Below are 16,985 nucleotides of genomic sequence, written 5' to 3'. Positions count from 1 at the left end.
AGGCCAGAAGGGGCCATTGTGATCATCTAGTCCAGGGATTGGCAACCTTTGGCACGCTGCTCGCCAGGGTAAGTACCTTGGCGATCCGGGCCGGTTTGTTTACCTGCCGTGTCTGCAGGTTTGGCCAATCGCGGCTCCCACTGGCTGCAGTTCGCCGCCCCAGGCCAATGGGGGCTGCGGGAAGTGGCGCAGGCTGAGGGATGTGCTAGCTGTCACTTAATCCTTTAATCATTCTCATGGCTCTTCTCTGAACCCACTCCAGTTTATCAACATCTTTATTGAATTGTGGGCATTAGAAGTGGACACAGTATTCCAACATAGGTTGCACCAGTTACTCAGCTTAGTTGGTAACATATGACCATTCTTATGTTTTTACTGGGTCAGACTAATGGTCCATCTAGCCCAGTATCATATCTTCCAACAGCAGCCAGGGCCAGATGCTTCAGAAGAAATAAACAGAACAGGGCAGTTTTTCAGTGATCCTGTCATCCAGTCCCAGCTTCTGGCAGTCAGATCCCCAAATCTTTTTCACAGTCACTTCTTTCCAGGATGGACTCCCCCATCTTGTAAGTATGGGCTGCATTCTTTTTTTCTAGATTAATACTATTACATTTAACTGTATTAAAACACATATTGGTTGCTTACATCCAGTTTACCAAGCAATCTCTCTGTGTCACTGACCTGCCCTCTTCATTATTTACCACTCTTGCAATTGTTGTGTTATGTGCAAACTTTATCGTTGATCAAGTCATTGATTAAAAACTGGGAACTAGTCTCTTCAGGACACCACTGGATACCTGCGTTTATGATGATTCCATGTTTACAGTTACCTGAGTCAGTTTTTAATTCATTTAATGTGTTCCATTTTGTTTCATTCTAATTTTTTAATTAAAATGTCACACTTTACCAAATGTAGGTTATGGAAGTGTAGGTATATTACGTCAACACTGTTACCTTTTTCAACCAAACTTGTAATCTCATCAAAAAAGATATCAAGTTAATTTGATAGGATCTATTTTCCATAAATCCATTTTGATTTGCATTCATTATATTATAACATTAATAAATTTGTAATTGTCACTTGCTCCTAAAATGTTTCTGGTCAATTTGCTAATAATTTAATATAAATTATGTTTTAATAAAGGCTTGAATGTTCCCAACCCATCTTCTCAATCTACTTAATTTTATAATAGGCCATAATGCAGAATTTGTATTACTATATTAAGTTGCATGTCATTTTCTGTAATGTCCCAAGCACAGAATTGTGACTTAATTGCAAACCTAAGCAAAAAGGTTCAGATAGGTGGGCAAGAATTCTTATTCAAACTTCAATATGTGTAATAATTTCAAGGGGAATTTAATAAGTGTTTGATCAAATGACATTTTTTGTTATAAATCTTGTTTAAAATTTTGTCCTCCTTATAAGCTTTCTATATCATGAAAGTCCATTCTTAAACAGGTGCATAAAGTCCACAAATAGGTAAATAATGACCAGAGCTTCCAAAACTAAACATGGGCATTCCTCCTTTGACTGCCACAAGATTTATAGGCTGTGGTTAGATTTCTATCTCCAATGAAATCAGGGCACTTCTATTCTCTCCTTTATCCTCCTCAAAGATCAGTAGGTTGGTGTAGCAGTTGAAAGAAATCTTAGGTGTAAAGCTATCCTAATCTTATAAGCTGCAGCATGTTTGGTATAGACACATCTATACCGATTCATTAAGTCTCATTTATGAGTCTGTAAAAGTAAGTTGCTGTTTTCTTCATCCACATGGATATATTTTTATTTTGGAGTACTGGGATGTTTGCTGAAAATTCTACTAAATATTCTTAAAACACATGGCATTCTTAAAACACAAAATTTCTCAGGTAAAGTACATGGGGAATATATAAAGCCAGTGTTCATCGATAATGCAGTATCGAATCTTGTCTTAATTTATCTTTTCATATCTTTATCATATTAATATACATATCCAAAGGCAAAGATATACTTAACAATTTATCAGTCAGGGTACTACAGACAATATTGCCACCTGCTTGGGCAATATTCATTTTGATAACTCAACCTTTCTCTAGACCAGTGGTCTCCAACCTTTGCACAAGATCACTTTTTGAATTTAAGTGCAACCCAAGATCTCCCCCCACCCTTCCCCTAGGCCCTGCCCCTTTCCTGAAGCCCTGCCCTGCTGACTCCATCCCTCCGCTCTCCGTTGCTTGCTCTCCCCCACCTCACTCACCTTCACCAGGCAGGAAGTTGAGGTTCTGGAGGGGTTGCAGGCTCTGGGCTGGGGCTGAGGGGTTCAGAGTGTGGGAGGGAGCTCTGGGTTGAGCCTGGGGAAGGCGATTGGGGTGCAGGAGGGGCTGAGGGGTGCAAACTCTGAGAGTTTAAGTGCAGGAGGCGGCTCTGGGCTGGTGCAGTGTGTTGAGGTGCAGGAGGGAGTGCTGACTCTGGGAGGGAGTTTGGGTGCAGGATGGGGCTCCGGGCTGGGGCAGAGTGTTGGGATGCAGGAGGGAGTATGGGGTGCTGGCTCTGGGAGGTGGGGTCGGGGCTGGGGGTTGAGGTGCAGGCTCCTGCCGGGTAGCACTTATCTCGGGCAGCTCCCAGTTGTTGTCAGCGCAGTGGGGCTACTTGCTGCCTGCCCTGGCCCCATGCTTCTCCCAGAAGGGGCCAACATACCCTGGTGGTCCCTGCGGGTGCATGTGACTCTGTGCACTGCCTCTCTCTGCAGGCACCGCCCCTACAGCTCCCATTGGGCACAGTTCCCTATTCCTGGGAAATGGGAGTTGTGAGGGTGGTGCTTGCAGGCAGGAGCAGCGCACGGAGACCCCTTCCCCGCCCTTTCCCAGGGCCGTGCTGGCTGCTTCCGGGAGTGACATGGAGCTGGGACCAGCAGGGAGCCTGCCTTAGCGGCAGTCCCGCTGTAGCCAGAAATTGTGATCGATTGGAATAGTCTCCAGGATCGACCAGTCGATGCGATCGACCAGTTGGTGACAACTGCTCTAGAGGATTACTGCTATGCTTTTAAACTTGTGAAAGTAATGACTATTTTCCTTTGCATGGATTATTCACATTTTATCATAGTATTCCTTCTAGTATGCTTTGGAAAAAAAGGATGTTTTTAAAATCCAGGGAGACAGACCAAACATTGAGAGGTTCTTTGCATGGTATAGTTAAACTTTGTTGACATACACCAATGATTGTGGAAGACCCTTTGCAAATAACTTAACTTTGCAAACAGTCCATTGACCTAAAATAATATATCCCTAAAACATTTCTGGCACTATTTACAAATATTAAATTCTATCATCTGATAGAACATGAGTGCATGTATCTGATACTATTTCTGGGGTTTGTACAATTGTCACTTTAAAAGTGTTGCAAACCAGTTGACTTCTCTCTTGTATATTGCTAAATTAGAATTTCATTGGATGCTTCCAGCTTTAAAAGTAGCACAGCGAAACGGACTCTACAAAGGTACAATTCCAAGGTTGCTGGTATTTTTGCAGTCCACAAAATCAGTTCTTTGCTCTGTAACCTGCCAAACTTTTCAGGTTCTGATACTGTAGCTCAGCTATACAGCGCTTAAATTCATTCATAGATTCCAAGGCCAGAAGGGATCACTGTGATCTAGTCTGACCCCTAGTATAACAGAGGCCATAGAACTTTCCAAAAATAATTCCTTTTGAGCTAGAGCATATCTCTAAAAAAAATAAAAAAAAAAATAAAAAAAAAAATAAAAATCCAATCTTGATTTAATAATTACCAGTGATGGAAAAGTGCATATCTAAAAGTGAACAAAAGTTGTCTTGAGGCCAACGAGGGGAGGATGAGAGCTCTTACAGACTTTGCTATAGTTTATGTGGAACTTGTCGAGCTTCTAAGGCGGGGTGGGCAAACTTTTTGGCCTGAGGGCTGCATCAGGTTTCGTAAATTGTATGGAGGGCTGGTTAGGGGAGGGGGTCGTGGCCCGGCCCCCACTTCCTATCTGCCCCCCCCGGGACTCCTGCCCCATCTCCCCTGCTCCCTGCCCCTGACCCCACGCCGCCCCATCAACCCCCTCCTCTCATTCCTGATTGCCCCACTGGGATCCCTGCCCCATCCAACCATCTCTTCTCCCTGTCCCCTGACTGTCCCTGGAACGCCTTGCTCCTGACTGCCCTCTGACACCCCATCCAACCCTCCCATCTTCCTGATTGCCCTCCTGGGACCTCTGCCCCCATTCAACCTCCTGTTGCCCCCTGACCGCCCCAACCCCTATCCACACCCCCACCCCCTGACCACCACCCCGAACTCCCCTGCCCTCTGTCCAACCCCCCACTCCCTGCCTCCTTACTGCGCTGCCTGGAGTACCAGTGACTGGCGGCACTACAGCCGCTCCGCCCGGCTGGAGCTGTGACGCGCTGCTGCTGCGACCACTTAGCACAGAGACCGGGTCCGGTCGGGCTTTGCAGCTGCACTGCCCCAAGAGCTCACAGCCTTGCCGCCCAGAGCATTTGCCGACAGTGGAGCGAGCGAGCTGAGGCTACGGGGGAGGGGAAACAGCGAGGGAAGGGCCAGGCCTAGCCTCCTGGGCCAGGAGCTCGGGGGCTGGGCAGGATGGTCCCTCAGGCTGGATGTTACCCGTGGGCGATAGTTTGCCCACCTCTGTCTAAGGCCTTGTCTTCATTAGGAAGAAAAGTGTGTTAACTTGAGGTAAAATCCTAGTGAAGACAAGGCAGTTTGTTTTCACATGAGTTTACAAGTCAAGGTAAACCCTAGGCTTCCCCAGTCTTAACGTGACCTGCTAACTGGTATGGAAACAATAGCTGCCTTGTCTTCACTAGGATATTAGCTTGATTTAGTTACCTTGAGTTAGGTAATGTGAAAACACACTCCCTCTCCTCGGCCCCCAGTGGCAAATATTACTGCCAATGGAGAGTTTGTTTTTAAACTGTTTACACAGTTACCACTGGCAAGTATATTTGTTGTTTTTTGTTTGTTTGTTTTTAAATTAGAGCTAACCAAGGAATCCAGCAGTGTGTGCTTTCTAGTTCATAGAGTGTGCCCTGAAGCAATGTGTACAGCTCTCCTAGCATATTGTTTGATTCCATGCCAAGTATGTTTCATAGGAACAAACTGATTTATTCTGTTCTTCAAGCACATATCTAGGAGTGTACACACTTGCTGAAATATTTGACTAGAGATGAATAAGTAGATACAGCATAAAATAATACTTTGCATTTCTGCAGTACCTTCTATCAGAGGATCTCAAAAACCTTTTACGAACTTTAATAAGTTAAACACCCCAACACCAATGTGAGGTAGGAGATTTCCCTGTTTTACACAGTGATAAACTGAGGCAGAGGTTGTAACTTGCCCAAGCTCATAGGTCAAGTCATTGGCGAAATTGGAAATGGACACTGTGGTTGATATTCTCACCTCTGCTTTGTCCTCTTCATACTAGGTAAAAGGGCTGGAGTGGTGTAGAGAGGCTCTTTTAAGCTTCAGATCCAATAGGTTAAGATTCCCCTGGTGCAGGAATGGAGGAAGACAGTCATAAAAATGTCTTCTAAAGAACTTTCACGAATCCTGATGTAGAAGGTGTGCCAGGAGCAGGTATATGAGTGGGAGTGGCATGTCAGGGCAGGGTTGCAGCACATAGGACTATGGAAGTCCTGAGCAGTGCTGCAACCCAGAGGCAGTGAGGGACAGGCTGCCGTATTTCGGACAGGGCCCTAAAGTCATCTGCTATGCCAGGAGCTGCAGAGCAGCCCAGAATTGGGAGGGCATAAAGGTTGCTTAAAACTACCATCCCCCCTCCAGCCTTTGGGCTGTGACTCTTGTACTGCACCTCTTCAGAAAAATCTAAAGTCTCCGCCTGTGTCATCTGGCTGACCATGGCCCCATATTACATAACATTGAGACTATCTTGGGTGGTGCTGAAAGGAAATGTACGAGTGAGTAGATACTTGATTACGCTTCCGGCAGCATGCCACAAACTCAGGAATTATTTTTATCTTTGTCAATATTTTGTTTTCCTTGAAATCAGCTAGTGTGTGTAATACATAAATTTCTATAGAATTAGAATCTACACACCACATAGTATTTAGAGCTAAGCTCTGTTAATACTGTAAATAAATTGAAGAATGAAAGGATTTTAGAATGCATTTTATAGATAATTAAAATCTCTAACATATACCCACTCAACTGCTGTCAGCTTGCAATCTCGCCCATTTTCTGTCTGGAAAAATTCACATTAAGAAATTAGTGCTAGTATCTATGCTGTCGCTGCAAATAATTTGGTTGTGTATCCAGTGGGCAGTAAAAGGGTTGAGCTAGCTTTATGAACTTTGGTAACCCTCAGCACTGTTTGAAGCAATTTATGAGAGAAAATGGACACCATGATGAGAATGCTCAGGGCTAGGTCTTTTAAAAAAAAAAAAATTACATCAGGGGTAGGCAAACTTTTTGGAGTGAGGGCCACATTGGATTTGGAAAATTGTATGGAGGGCCGGTTGAGGGGGTTGTGGCCTGGCCCCCATCTCCTATCTGGTCCCCCCTGGACTCCTGCCTCATCTTCCCCCCCCCCCCGGTTCCCTGACAGCCCCTCTGGGACCCCTGCCTAACCCCCTCTCTGTCCCCTGACTGCCCCCGGAACCCCTGCCCCTGACTGCTCACTGTTGCCTTATCCAAACTCCCTTCTTCCTGACTGCCCCCCCCACCAAACCCCTGACTCCATTCAACCCCATTTCCCCATACCTCTGCCCCTTGATCACCACCTCGAACTCTCCTGCCCTCTCTCCAACCCTCCTTACTCCCTGCTCCCTTAACATTTTGTCTGCAGCACCAGTGCCTGGTGGTGCTACAGCCGTGCTGTGCTGCCCCCACCACCACCATACAGCACAGAGACTGGGTCAGGCCGGGCTCTGCAGCTGCACTGTCCCAGGATCTCTCAGCCCTGCTGCCCAGAGCATTTCGCCAGTGGCGGAGAGAGCGAGCTGGGGCTGCGGGGGAAGAGGAACAGCGGGGGAGGGGCTGGGGGCTAGCCTCCTGGGCCAGGAGCTTTGGGGTCAGGCAGGATGGTCACACGGGCCGGATGTGGCCCGTAGGCCATAGTTTGCCCACTCTTGTTTTACATGATAATCAAACTATTCATGACCTTGATTTTTGCACAGTTTACATTAATCCCTTCTGCCCCCTGCTCCTCCCCCCACTTTTTTTTTAAAGGGTGTGGAGGTGAGGTAGGTTGAGAACTGGATTCTGGCTGTAACTAGCCCAGCTGAGAATTTCTTGTGGGGGTTGCTTCGAAGATGGAGCACAGCTGCCTGAAGTTGCCTCCTGCACCAGCCACTGGCTACTTCACTTGGGAGCAGAAGGTGTATCAAGGGCAGGGAGGTGGAGGGGGAGGGGTGGAGTTCTGCTCCACTGGCAGTCTTACCTTTTTGTAAAGCACCTAGCTTACTGTTGGGCACTGTGTAATTGGATTTTTAACCAAATCTGTATTTCTGGGCATCTTATGGCAAGTCACTGTTTTGCTAAACTGATACCATTTGCCATAGTGGCAGTCAGGGCCGGCTCCAGACACCAGCGCAGCAAGTAGGTGCTTGGGGCCGCCAGCAGAAAGGGGCGGCACGTTCAGCGATTTGGCAGCAATTCGGCGGCGGGTCCCTCAGTCCCTCTCGGATTGAAGGACCTGCTGCTGAATTGTCGCTGAAGAATGAAGCGGTGGCGGTAGAAGTGCCGATCGTGGCTTCCCTCTCCATCCTGCTTGGGACAGCAAAAAGGCTGGAGCCAGCCCTGCTGGCAGTGCATTTGCATAATGTCAGAAATAGTAAGCTAGCTTTCATTTTGCTTTGGTACTGCATTAATAGTCTGAGCTGTAAACATTGCAATATTTGTTTTTATGAGTGAAATTAGAGCTCATGAAAAATGAGGAACTAAATTCTTCCAAATAATCTTATGAACAACCTATCAGTGTCCAGAATACCTAAACATTATGAAATACTCTTATTTTGCTTTGAATGACACCTTGTGAGTTGTGGTTTGGGGAAAACCTCTGGATTGATAAGGAAAATGGTTTCTTTTCTGGTTAGAATATTCCTTTATTGCAGGTATTTGATGCAGTTGTTTAATTTTTAAAATAATAATAATGCTGTGTTATAATGACAGTTGCCCAAAATCTCAAGTCTTAACAGATATTGAGTATCATTATACCCTTATGAGGCAGGTATTTTTAAATGCCTTTTACATATGGGTAAACTGATGAACGGATAGTTGTGAGCTGGAAAAACATTAAATGACATTCCCTCTGTTTAGTTTAAATATCTTAAAATGAGAATGCAGAAAGTGTGAACTCTCAAAAGTGAATTAATCTGTAAAAGTAAACTGTTTTATAGAATGAGTTGTTTTGGGCATGCGAGCACCACAGTTGCTCAGGTCCATTCAGTAGCTATACCACTCAAAATACACGACTTTCTTCACTGACTGTAGCCATAATAGAATGCATTAGTTTAAAACTAGAGATCTAATTTCAAATCCCTGCTATCTTAGAATCTTGGTAATTATTGCAAAAGTATGAAGTGATCAATCCCTGAGTTTATCAGATTAGAATGGAGTCTGAAATTGTTACCGTTAGCACAGTAAAGGTCTTCTGGCTGTCATTTTCTTGAAAACATCATGATATTTAAAACCGCTTTCTTTCCAATTGTCAAACTTAGGAATAATCATTTACCTTTTGTAAAATCTTAATATGATGAGAGTGGTAATTAGCTGTTAGATTGCTTTACCTTTTCATACAGTATGCGTAAATATTTTTAAAATGCCTATTACTAAAAGAAAACCCTGAGTCTAAAATATTTCTGTCTTGATTTTTGTAGTGTTGATGTCATGACAGCATACTGGACTGTTCTAAAGATGCACTGCAGGTACTGATGGGAAGGGGATCAATATGAATGTAAATGATGTTGGAGGAAGACGACGCTTTGAGGACAGTGAGTTTACACTACACGTATATCCTGGGAGCATTGCTGAAGGAACCATCTATTGCCCTATTACCGCCAGAAAAACATCAACAGCTGCTGAGGTAATAGACTCTCTCATTAATAAACTCCAACTGGACAAAACAAAATGTTATGTCTTAGCAGAGGTGAAGGAGTTTGGTGGGGAGGAATGGATTCTCAACCCTACAGACTGCCCTGTCCAACGCATGATGTTGTGGCCCCGCATGGCCCTGGAGAACCGACTGAGTGGGGAAGACTATCGCTTCCTTCTGAGGGAGAAGAATCTGGATGGGTCTATTCATTATGGCAGTCTACAGTCCTGGTTACAAGTGACAGAAGAGCGTCGCAGGATGATGGAACGTGGATTCCTTCCTCAGCCACAGCAGAAGGACTATGATGATTTGTGCAGTTTACCAGATTTAAATGAGAAAACACTCTTGGAAAATCTCAGAAACCGCTTTAAGCAGGAAAAAATTTATACCTATGTAGGCAGCATTCTGATAGTCATTAATCCATTCAAATTTCTCCCCATTTACAATCCCAAGTATGTCAAAATGTATGATAATCATCAGCTGGGAAAGCTGGAGCCCCATATTTATGCTGTGGCTGATGTGGCCTACCATGCTATGCTTCAGCGCAGGAAGAACCAGTGCATTGTGATTTCAGGAGAAAGTGGGTCAGGGAAAACACAGAGCACAAACTTTCTGATTCATCACCTCACTGCTCTCAGCCAGAAGGGATTTGTTAGTGGAGTAGAACAGATTATTCTTGGTGCTGGACCAGTGCTTGAGGTAAGATTAAAATGATGATAGTGATGCAACTATTTTTTGATGCGTTATAAAACAAATAGTCCTGATTTTATATTGCCAGACTGGGAGTATCTGCTAAATGATAATAGTAAGCAAGACTGCAATATTATTAACAATAATACAATTTAGGTATGTGTCTTTTTAAAGACAATACAATTTTAACTTCCTTGAAAAAATTCAGTAAACAGTTATTTTATGCATTTATTAATAACATGCTTTTTCACTTTAGCATGCTTTAGTGGTGCTATAAAATCATGAATTTTATTTTATAAAACATCTTAGTGATCCCAAAACAATTTCTTTGAATTAACAGCCTTAACTACTGGAAGATTTAAAAATGGAGTTTACTGCACCTAGTGCATTGGTATTGTTGCTTTCAAAGTATTGTAAGTGTTTACAGTTAACTTTATTGGGGTTTTTTGATACAAATCTAATTTGTACTAAGATTTTGACAAGTGTTTAATTAGAAGCTTTGCTCTTACTTTCCCATCTGTCAGAAAAAAATAATGTATACTAGAAAATGTGTACCTGTAGTCGGTTGCCAAATGAGAATTTTTGTAAAGAAAAAAGTTAAGTGAGCTGGACAAGTAGTTCTTCAAGTGATTGCACGTGTCCCCATTCCACTTCAGGTGTGTGCATGACCATAGTTGGAAATTGGTCCCTAAGGTTTGGTCTGCACTACAGAGTTAGGTTGACACAAGGCAGCATACGTCGACCTAACTATGGAAGTGTCTACACTTAAATTTCACTCCCGTTGATGTAACTTCCTGTGACATTACTTAAGGTACAATCTGGACAGCTGGACAGCTGTGACCCCTCGGCTTGGGATACTTCTTACACTGCTTTGCAGTGAGAGCAACCACTACTGGTCTGCTCACACACAGCCTCCAGCATGTAAGTCACTCCCAGCTATATTGTATGAGTGCTATAGCCACCTACCCATGAATTACAATGCAGGCAACACCAGCATTTCCCAGTCCCAGACTCCCCCTTAGAAATGTCTGTCTTGTACTGCCAAGCACCCTCCTGGACAACACAAGCTCATATAAACTCTGTCATTTCATGAATAGAAAATATGTACAAATCTTGTTACCCCAAATGAAGTTTCCCAAACACTTCAATCCAAACACACATTGGTTCAGATAAAACAATAAAACAAGTTTATTAACTATGGAAAGATAGATTTTAAGTGGTTACAAGTAACGAGACATAAAAGTCAGAACTGGTTACAAAGAAATAAAAGGTAAAATGCAACTAATATCTAACTTAACGAGCTAAATGCATTCTAGCAAAGGTTTCTCTCACCACATGCTTATAGCAATCTGGATGCCTTTCAGCCAGGACCCTTTCTGATGTTCAGTGTTGATTTCCTTATCCTTCAGGTGTTGCTGATGCCATGAGTAGAGATGGAGGGAGAGGTAATCTGGGGAATCAGTTCCCCTTACTTATAGTTCTCTTTTTTGAAAATCATCTCCAGCTGAGGTTCAGGAGACAGAACATCTGTGTGGCCAAGAATCTCCAGCTGTTTTGTTGCCAAAATGTAAATTTCTTTCACCCTTTTTCCTGCCAAAGAATTGCCACTTAACAGGTGATAGTCCATTTGATTTTGTTGATACCTGACTGAGGCATCAGTTTGCTTTTTGTCTTTGAGGAACTGGTTTGTGTGTACTTTTCTAAACTTGGAGCATGCCTCAGTAAGTCATGCTGTAGAATCTTAATTTACAATTTACAATTAATACAATGTTGCCACACACATCTTACCAGGACAATAATGATCAGCAAATTAGGAGTTTTCAAATGATACCTCAGAAGGCAAATTTTGTACAAAATCCATTATAATTTTGTAAAAAGGGTGAAAATGGGGATACAGACTGTCACACTTCCCCACTACAACGACTTTATAACTCCATCTCCACAAGTGATGTGGAGCCAAGGTCAATGTAGTTAGGTCAATGTAGCGTCAGTGTAGACACTGTGTTGCTTACATCAACTCTTACTGGCTTTCAGGAGTGATCCAACTATGCCCCACACTAACAGTACAATTGATACAAGTGCTCCTAGTGAGGATGCAAACTGCTGACACAAGGAGCACAAAGTGTAGACACACTCAAGCGATATAATTACTGTGGCGCCTGCCAACATAAGTTAGGTCGACTTAATTTTGTAGTGTACACATGGCTTAAGTGATGCACATTGGAGCTTGAGCGCCCTCACCAATCTTCTGCTTCTGCACACTGCTGTCAAGGATGGAGCCAGCCTGGATCCCCTTAGTTCCTTCTTACTCCTGTGATCAGTAGTCAGAGTCTAGGTAGGTCTAGATAGGTTATATCCCCATGTCGTGGATCCCCTTCCTCCCTGGGACTTGAATCTTATGCTGGTAGTGTTGATGAGTTCATTTTTTGAGCCAACAGCTACTTCCCTTACTGCACCTGTTTATGCAAGAAACATTTCTGGTAGTTATTATATCCATGAAAAGGGTGGAGGAGGAACAGGCATTTATAGCTGACTGTCCTGACATGATTTTTTCTAAGGGCAATCCTTAACATCCACATCCTATATTTCTGTCTAAGTAGTTCTGGAATTCCACCTCAAGAAAGAATATTAGTAAGTATATGGCTTTCTTAAGCCCCATTCTCGTAATGATAAGGAGAGACTCTCCATAACTTGGATGTTTGAAGGGCTTTGGCCTTTTACTTGAACAGAAGTAGGCCACTTAGATCATCATCCCAGCTGTGCATTTCAGTTGTCAACAGGATGAAAGGACTTCCAGTCTAGATGTAGACTATTTGTCCTGGATTTTATCCTGCACACATCTATGCTATGACATTGCCAAGAAACCCTCTGACTAGTTACAGCGCACGCTACAAGATGTCAAGTAGTTTCTGCATCTTTTTAGGCCAACATGTCCACAACAGACATTTGTAGAGCTGCAACTTGGTCATTGGTGCATTCCTTTTCAACTTATCATGCTGTGTTTCAGCATTCTAGAGATGATGTGAAGTTTGGACATTTCGTTCTACAGTCACTGTTCAGGTGGACTTAGAAACCCAACTCCTGTTTGAACTGCTTGTGGGTCACCTGAAGTGGAATGGATGTGTGCAGCCACTTGAAGAAAAAAAGGTTTTTAATCTGTTCTGTAACTTTTCTTTGAGATGTTTTGCACATGTCTATTCCATGGCCCACCCCTCCTTCCCTTCTATATCAGAGCATGTACTGTAAAAAGAAACTGAGGAGGGTCCAAGGTGGCTCCACCATTTATACCATTGTGTAGCAACACGAATGTGCTGCTGTGACAGGTATTGCTCTAGGGAAAGATCTCCAATTCTGGTGCGCAGTGCGTGCACACACCTGAAGTGGAATGGACATGTGCAACACATTTTGAAGAATTACTGCTACAGGACATATTAGTAACAGTTTTTTTCCCCACAGAATGGAACTGAGAACATGGAATACAATTGTTCACTTTTTGAAAAGTGTTCTGATGCTTTTTTGTTGCATCAAATTTTAAAAACAGCCTTCCTTACAAACTTGAATTTTGTTTCTGTCATATGAGGGTAAAAACCTTATGGACCGAAAAGGGGGCCCACATCCCAGTTTTCATAATAAAAGGAAGAGATAACATCTTCCTGGGAGTTGGGAAGCTAGGACTCAGATGTATTCCTTCAGGAGCTCAAGAGAAGAAGGCAGGGATACTACACCCAAGTTTTCAAATATGCTTGTTTGCTTGGAAGAATGCTACTTCTGGATGGAGAAAACTGCCTTCAGATCCTTGAAAGAGTACTTCAAAATGTATTACTTCTGTTTGCTTTTGTGAACTGTTTTGAATGTGTATCCAGATCGCTGTTTTATCTGTCATAGGGTTTTGTACTGCCTCCAATCACAGTGCAAGATTGGCAATAATGAAGTGACTAGTGGATTTCATGGTTTCCTTGTCTCTTCTCCTTTTCAGATTATAGTAAGCTCTGCTTGGAGTAAGTTTTTTTCCTTAAGAGGGAAAAAATGGGGGATGATTATGTTGTGAATTTAGTTCTAGTTTTTTCAGGTTAGGGAGATTTTGTAGTGTTTCCCAAAGGCAGCCAAATTCTAGATTCCCTCCCCCACCCTTTGGAAACTTGTTCTGTAGCTGGATCCCTTCATCTGAGAATGTTTGGTCCCTGGTTGTCATGGGCTTCAGATCGGGTTTTGTGATCTGTCTCTTCCCTGAGTAGGGCAACTGTTTTGGCATTTCATAGGAGATGTTTACCAGGGTAGCTGGAACCTATTCTATTAATGACTTCAAGAATTAGGATCAAGGTAATAAGTTGGTAGCAAAGGAGGACTGGGAGTCTGAGGGACTGGAGCACCAGCTTTATGTGCTCATAGCTGCCTAAATAACAGAGGAGGGGGATAGCTGCATTTTCCAATAGCTGGTGTATTTGCTTTATTTTCATATTCAGCTTCAGATTTTCAGTATTGGAGTAATCTGGTCTGTAGGTGAAAAATTCATGTATCGCTTTGGACTGGTCTTCATTTGGGAAGAAGGGGCAAAGTTTCCAACTAACTGGACTTGAAGGAAGACATCTCACTGATATGAGAATCTTTATGCAGATGCAAGCTTCACAGAAAAATGAATGAGAAAATAAATAACCAGGGGAATTTTCACAAATTGTTGTTTATACTAAAGTATTTGCTGCGGCTTACGGGAAGGACTGTGGAACTGGTCTGTCAGTGAAGTCCAGTACGTATTGTCACATTTACCAAGCTAACTGCACATTTGGCTCCCTCCTGATCCTGAGTACACCTTGCTCAGCCTCAAGCTGTCATCTCTTTTGGGGTGGAATCACAAGCTGTCATGGGATAAAAGGGAAAGTCCTTTCATGGATTGAGAACTGGTTAAAGACAGGGAACAAAGGGTAGGAATTAATGGTAAATTCTCAGAATGGAGAGGAATAACTACTGGTATTTCCCAAGGGTCAGTCCTAGGACCAATCCTATTCAATTTATTCATAAATGATCTGGAGAAAGAGGTAAAGAGTGAGGTGGCAAAGTTTGCAGATGATACTAAACTGCTCAAGATAGTTAAGACCAAAGCAGACTGTGAAGAACTTCAAAAAGATCTCACAAAACTAAGTGATTGGGCAACAAAATGGCAAATGAAATTTAATGTGGACAGATGTAAAGTAATGCACATTGGAAAAAATAACCCTAACTATACATACAATATGATGGGGGCTAATTTAGCTACAGTTAATCAGGAAAAAGATCTTGGAGTCATCGTGGACAGTTCTCTGAAGATGTCCACGCAGTGTGCAGAGGCAGTCAAAAAAGCAAACAGGTTGTTAGGAATCATTAAAAAGGGGATAGAGAATAAGACTGAAAATATATTATTGCCCTTATATAAATCCATGGTACGCCCACATCTCGAATACTGTGTACAGATGTGGTGGTCTCACCTCAAAAAAGATATACTGGCACTAGAAAAGGTTCAGAAAAGGGCGACTAAAATGATTAGGGATTTGGAGAGGGTCCCATATGAGGAAAGATTAAAGAGGCTAGGCCTCTTCAGCTTGGAAAAGAGGAGACTAAGGGGGGATAAGATAGAGGTATATAAAATCATAAGTGATGTGGAGGAAGTGGATAAAGAAAAGTTATTTACTTATTCCCATAATACAAGAACTAGGGGTCACCGAATGAAATTAATAGGCAGCAGGTTTAAAACAAATAAAAGGAAGTTCTTCTTCACGCAGCACACAGTCAACTTGTAGAACTCCTTACCTGAGGAGGTTGTGAAGGCTAGGACTATAACAGGGTTTAAAAGAGAACTGGATAAATTCATGGTGGTTAAGTACATAAATGGCTGTTATCCAGGATGGGTAAGGAATGGTGTCCCTAGCCTCTGTTTGTCAGAGGATGGAGATGGACGGCAGGAGAGAGATCACTTGATCATTGCCTGTTAGGTTCACTTTCTCTGGGACACCTGGCATTGGCCACTATCGGTAGACAGATACTGGGCTAGATGGACCTTTGGTCTGACCCGGTACGGCCGTTCTTATGTTCTTCTCTCACTCTCAGATAAGGCCCTGAGCTGCCGGGCCTCTGTGTTCAACTGTGAGTAACTTGCCTGATTTATCTTAAAGTGTCTGCAGTTCAGTTCCCACTGGGAGCAATATCAGTGGTGACCAGACAAACTTCTTAAAGGAAAGTATGAACCAAGACATTTTAAGGGAAACCAAATCTTAAAACAATAAACCAGTCTGTATACATGCGTGCCTATCCCTATGGCTTACCATTCTCTGGGGAAGGCCCAACTTCTTTAGAAACAGACTCCCTCCTTCCAGAATCTATGTGCTGTTCCCCTGGACAGCTTCTGAAAATTGACCCTCCCCCTTCTGCCCTCCCGACTTTTAACTTTTTAACCCTTTAATCAATTAGTTCCCATCCTTGCAAAACAGCTGTCACTTCAGGCTGGAGCCTGGAAGTATTCCACTGCCCTGTAATTGGCCTCCAGTACTTGTTGGGAAGGTTTGTTTATCCATAGCTATTTGTTTCCCCCATAACACCCTTATTAAGCAAGATCAATTCAATTAGACAGGAAAGTCAGCCAGGTGGCGCAGAGTATTCATAAAATGATTACATCTCAATATTCTGAGAAGTTAAGGTGTCTGTTTTTGAAGTTACTGATCTAATATGATTAGTCTCAGTTCCTATTGGACTCTGTAAACTTCACCAGACCTCTGGTGGACTTCGTAAAGTTTCAGATCCTATGTATGCTTTGTATTGTCTGTCACACCTTGCAGGCTTCAAGCTTCACTTACAGGAGCAGAGGTTTAGGTGATCCTGCGAGCTTGGATCTCCAAAGGATGGCAGAAGAGAGCCTCTCTTGGAGAGGTAGCTGCTGGGATAGGTTGTCTCTAAAATTCCATTTCTGCAGAGGGTAGGTGCAATGGAAGAGCACAGCTGCAGAATGCATGAGCACCATGAACTGAAAGTCCACTAACGCAGTGCTCTTAAATCTTGCAGGAGTAGGATTTCTGGCTCACACACAGTAACTATTTAATCTTTCAAATGTTTATTTTTTCAAATATAACCTTCACTTAGAATTTCCTGGTTTTAAAAGTTGGTTATTTTTAAACTATTTAAATTCTAGCTTAATCACATTTTGTGTGTGGGGTATAAATGTTAGAATCCACCTCTCAAGAGTGTGTGTGTGTGTGTGTG

At 43.0% G+C, this 16,985-nt stretch overlaps 1 protein-coding gene across 6 annotated transcripts in view; it reads left to right on the top strand.

The window, feature by feature from the left end:
- The window catches only part of MYO9A (myosin IXA), a 455,555-nt gene that overhangs the window by 110,531 nt on the left and 328,039 nt on the right, over nucleotides 1–16,985 (top strand). For all 6 annotated transcript variants that reach the window (XM_030576852.1, XM_030576855.1, XM_030576857.1 and 3 more), the window contains exon 2: nucleotides 8,857–9,770. In XM_030576852.1, coding sequence (XP_030432712.1) covers nucleotides 8,928–9,770 — 843 coding nt within the window. In that variant the 5' untranslated portion in view covers nucleotides 8,857–8,927. The remainder of the gene's footprint in view (nucleotides 1–8,856; nucleotides 9,771–16,985) is intronic.

This window comes from Gopherus evgoodei, chromosome 10, assembly GCF_007399415.2.
Source record: "Gopherus evgoodei ecotype Sinaloan lineage chromosome 10, rGopEvg1_v1.p, whole genome shotgun sequence".
In the NCBI taxonomy this organism is placed as follows: domain Eukaryota; kingdom Metazoa; phylum Chordata; order Testudines; family Testudinidae; genus Gopherus; species Gopherus evgoodei.
Note: the sequence above shows the minus strand (reverse complement) of the source record. Positions and strands in the feature narration are given on the sequence as shown.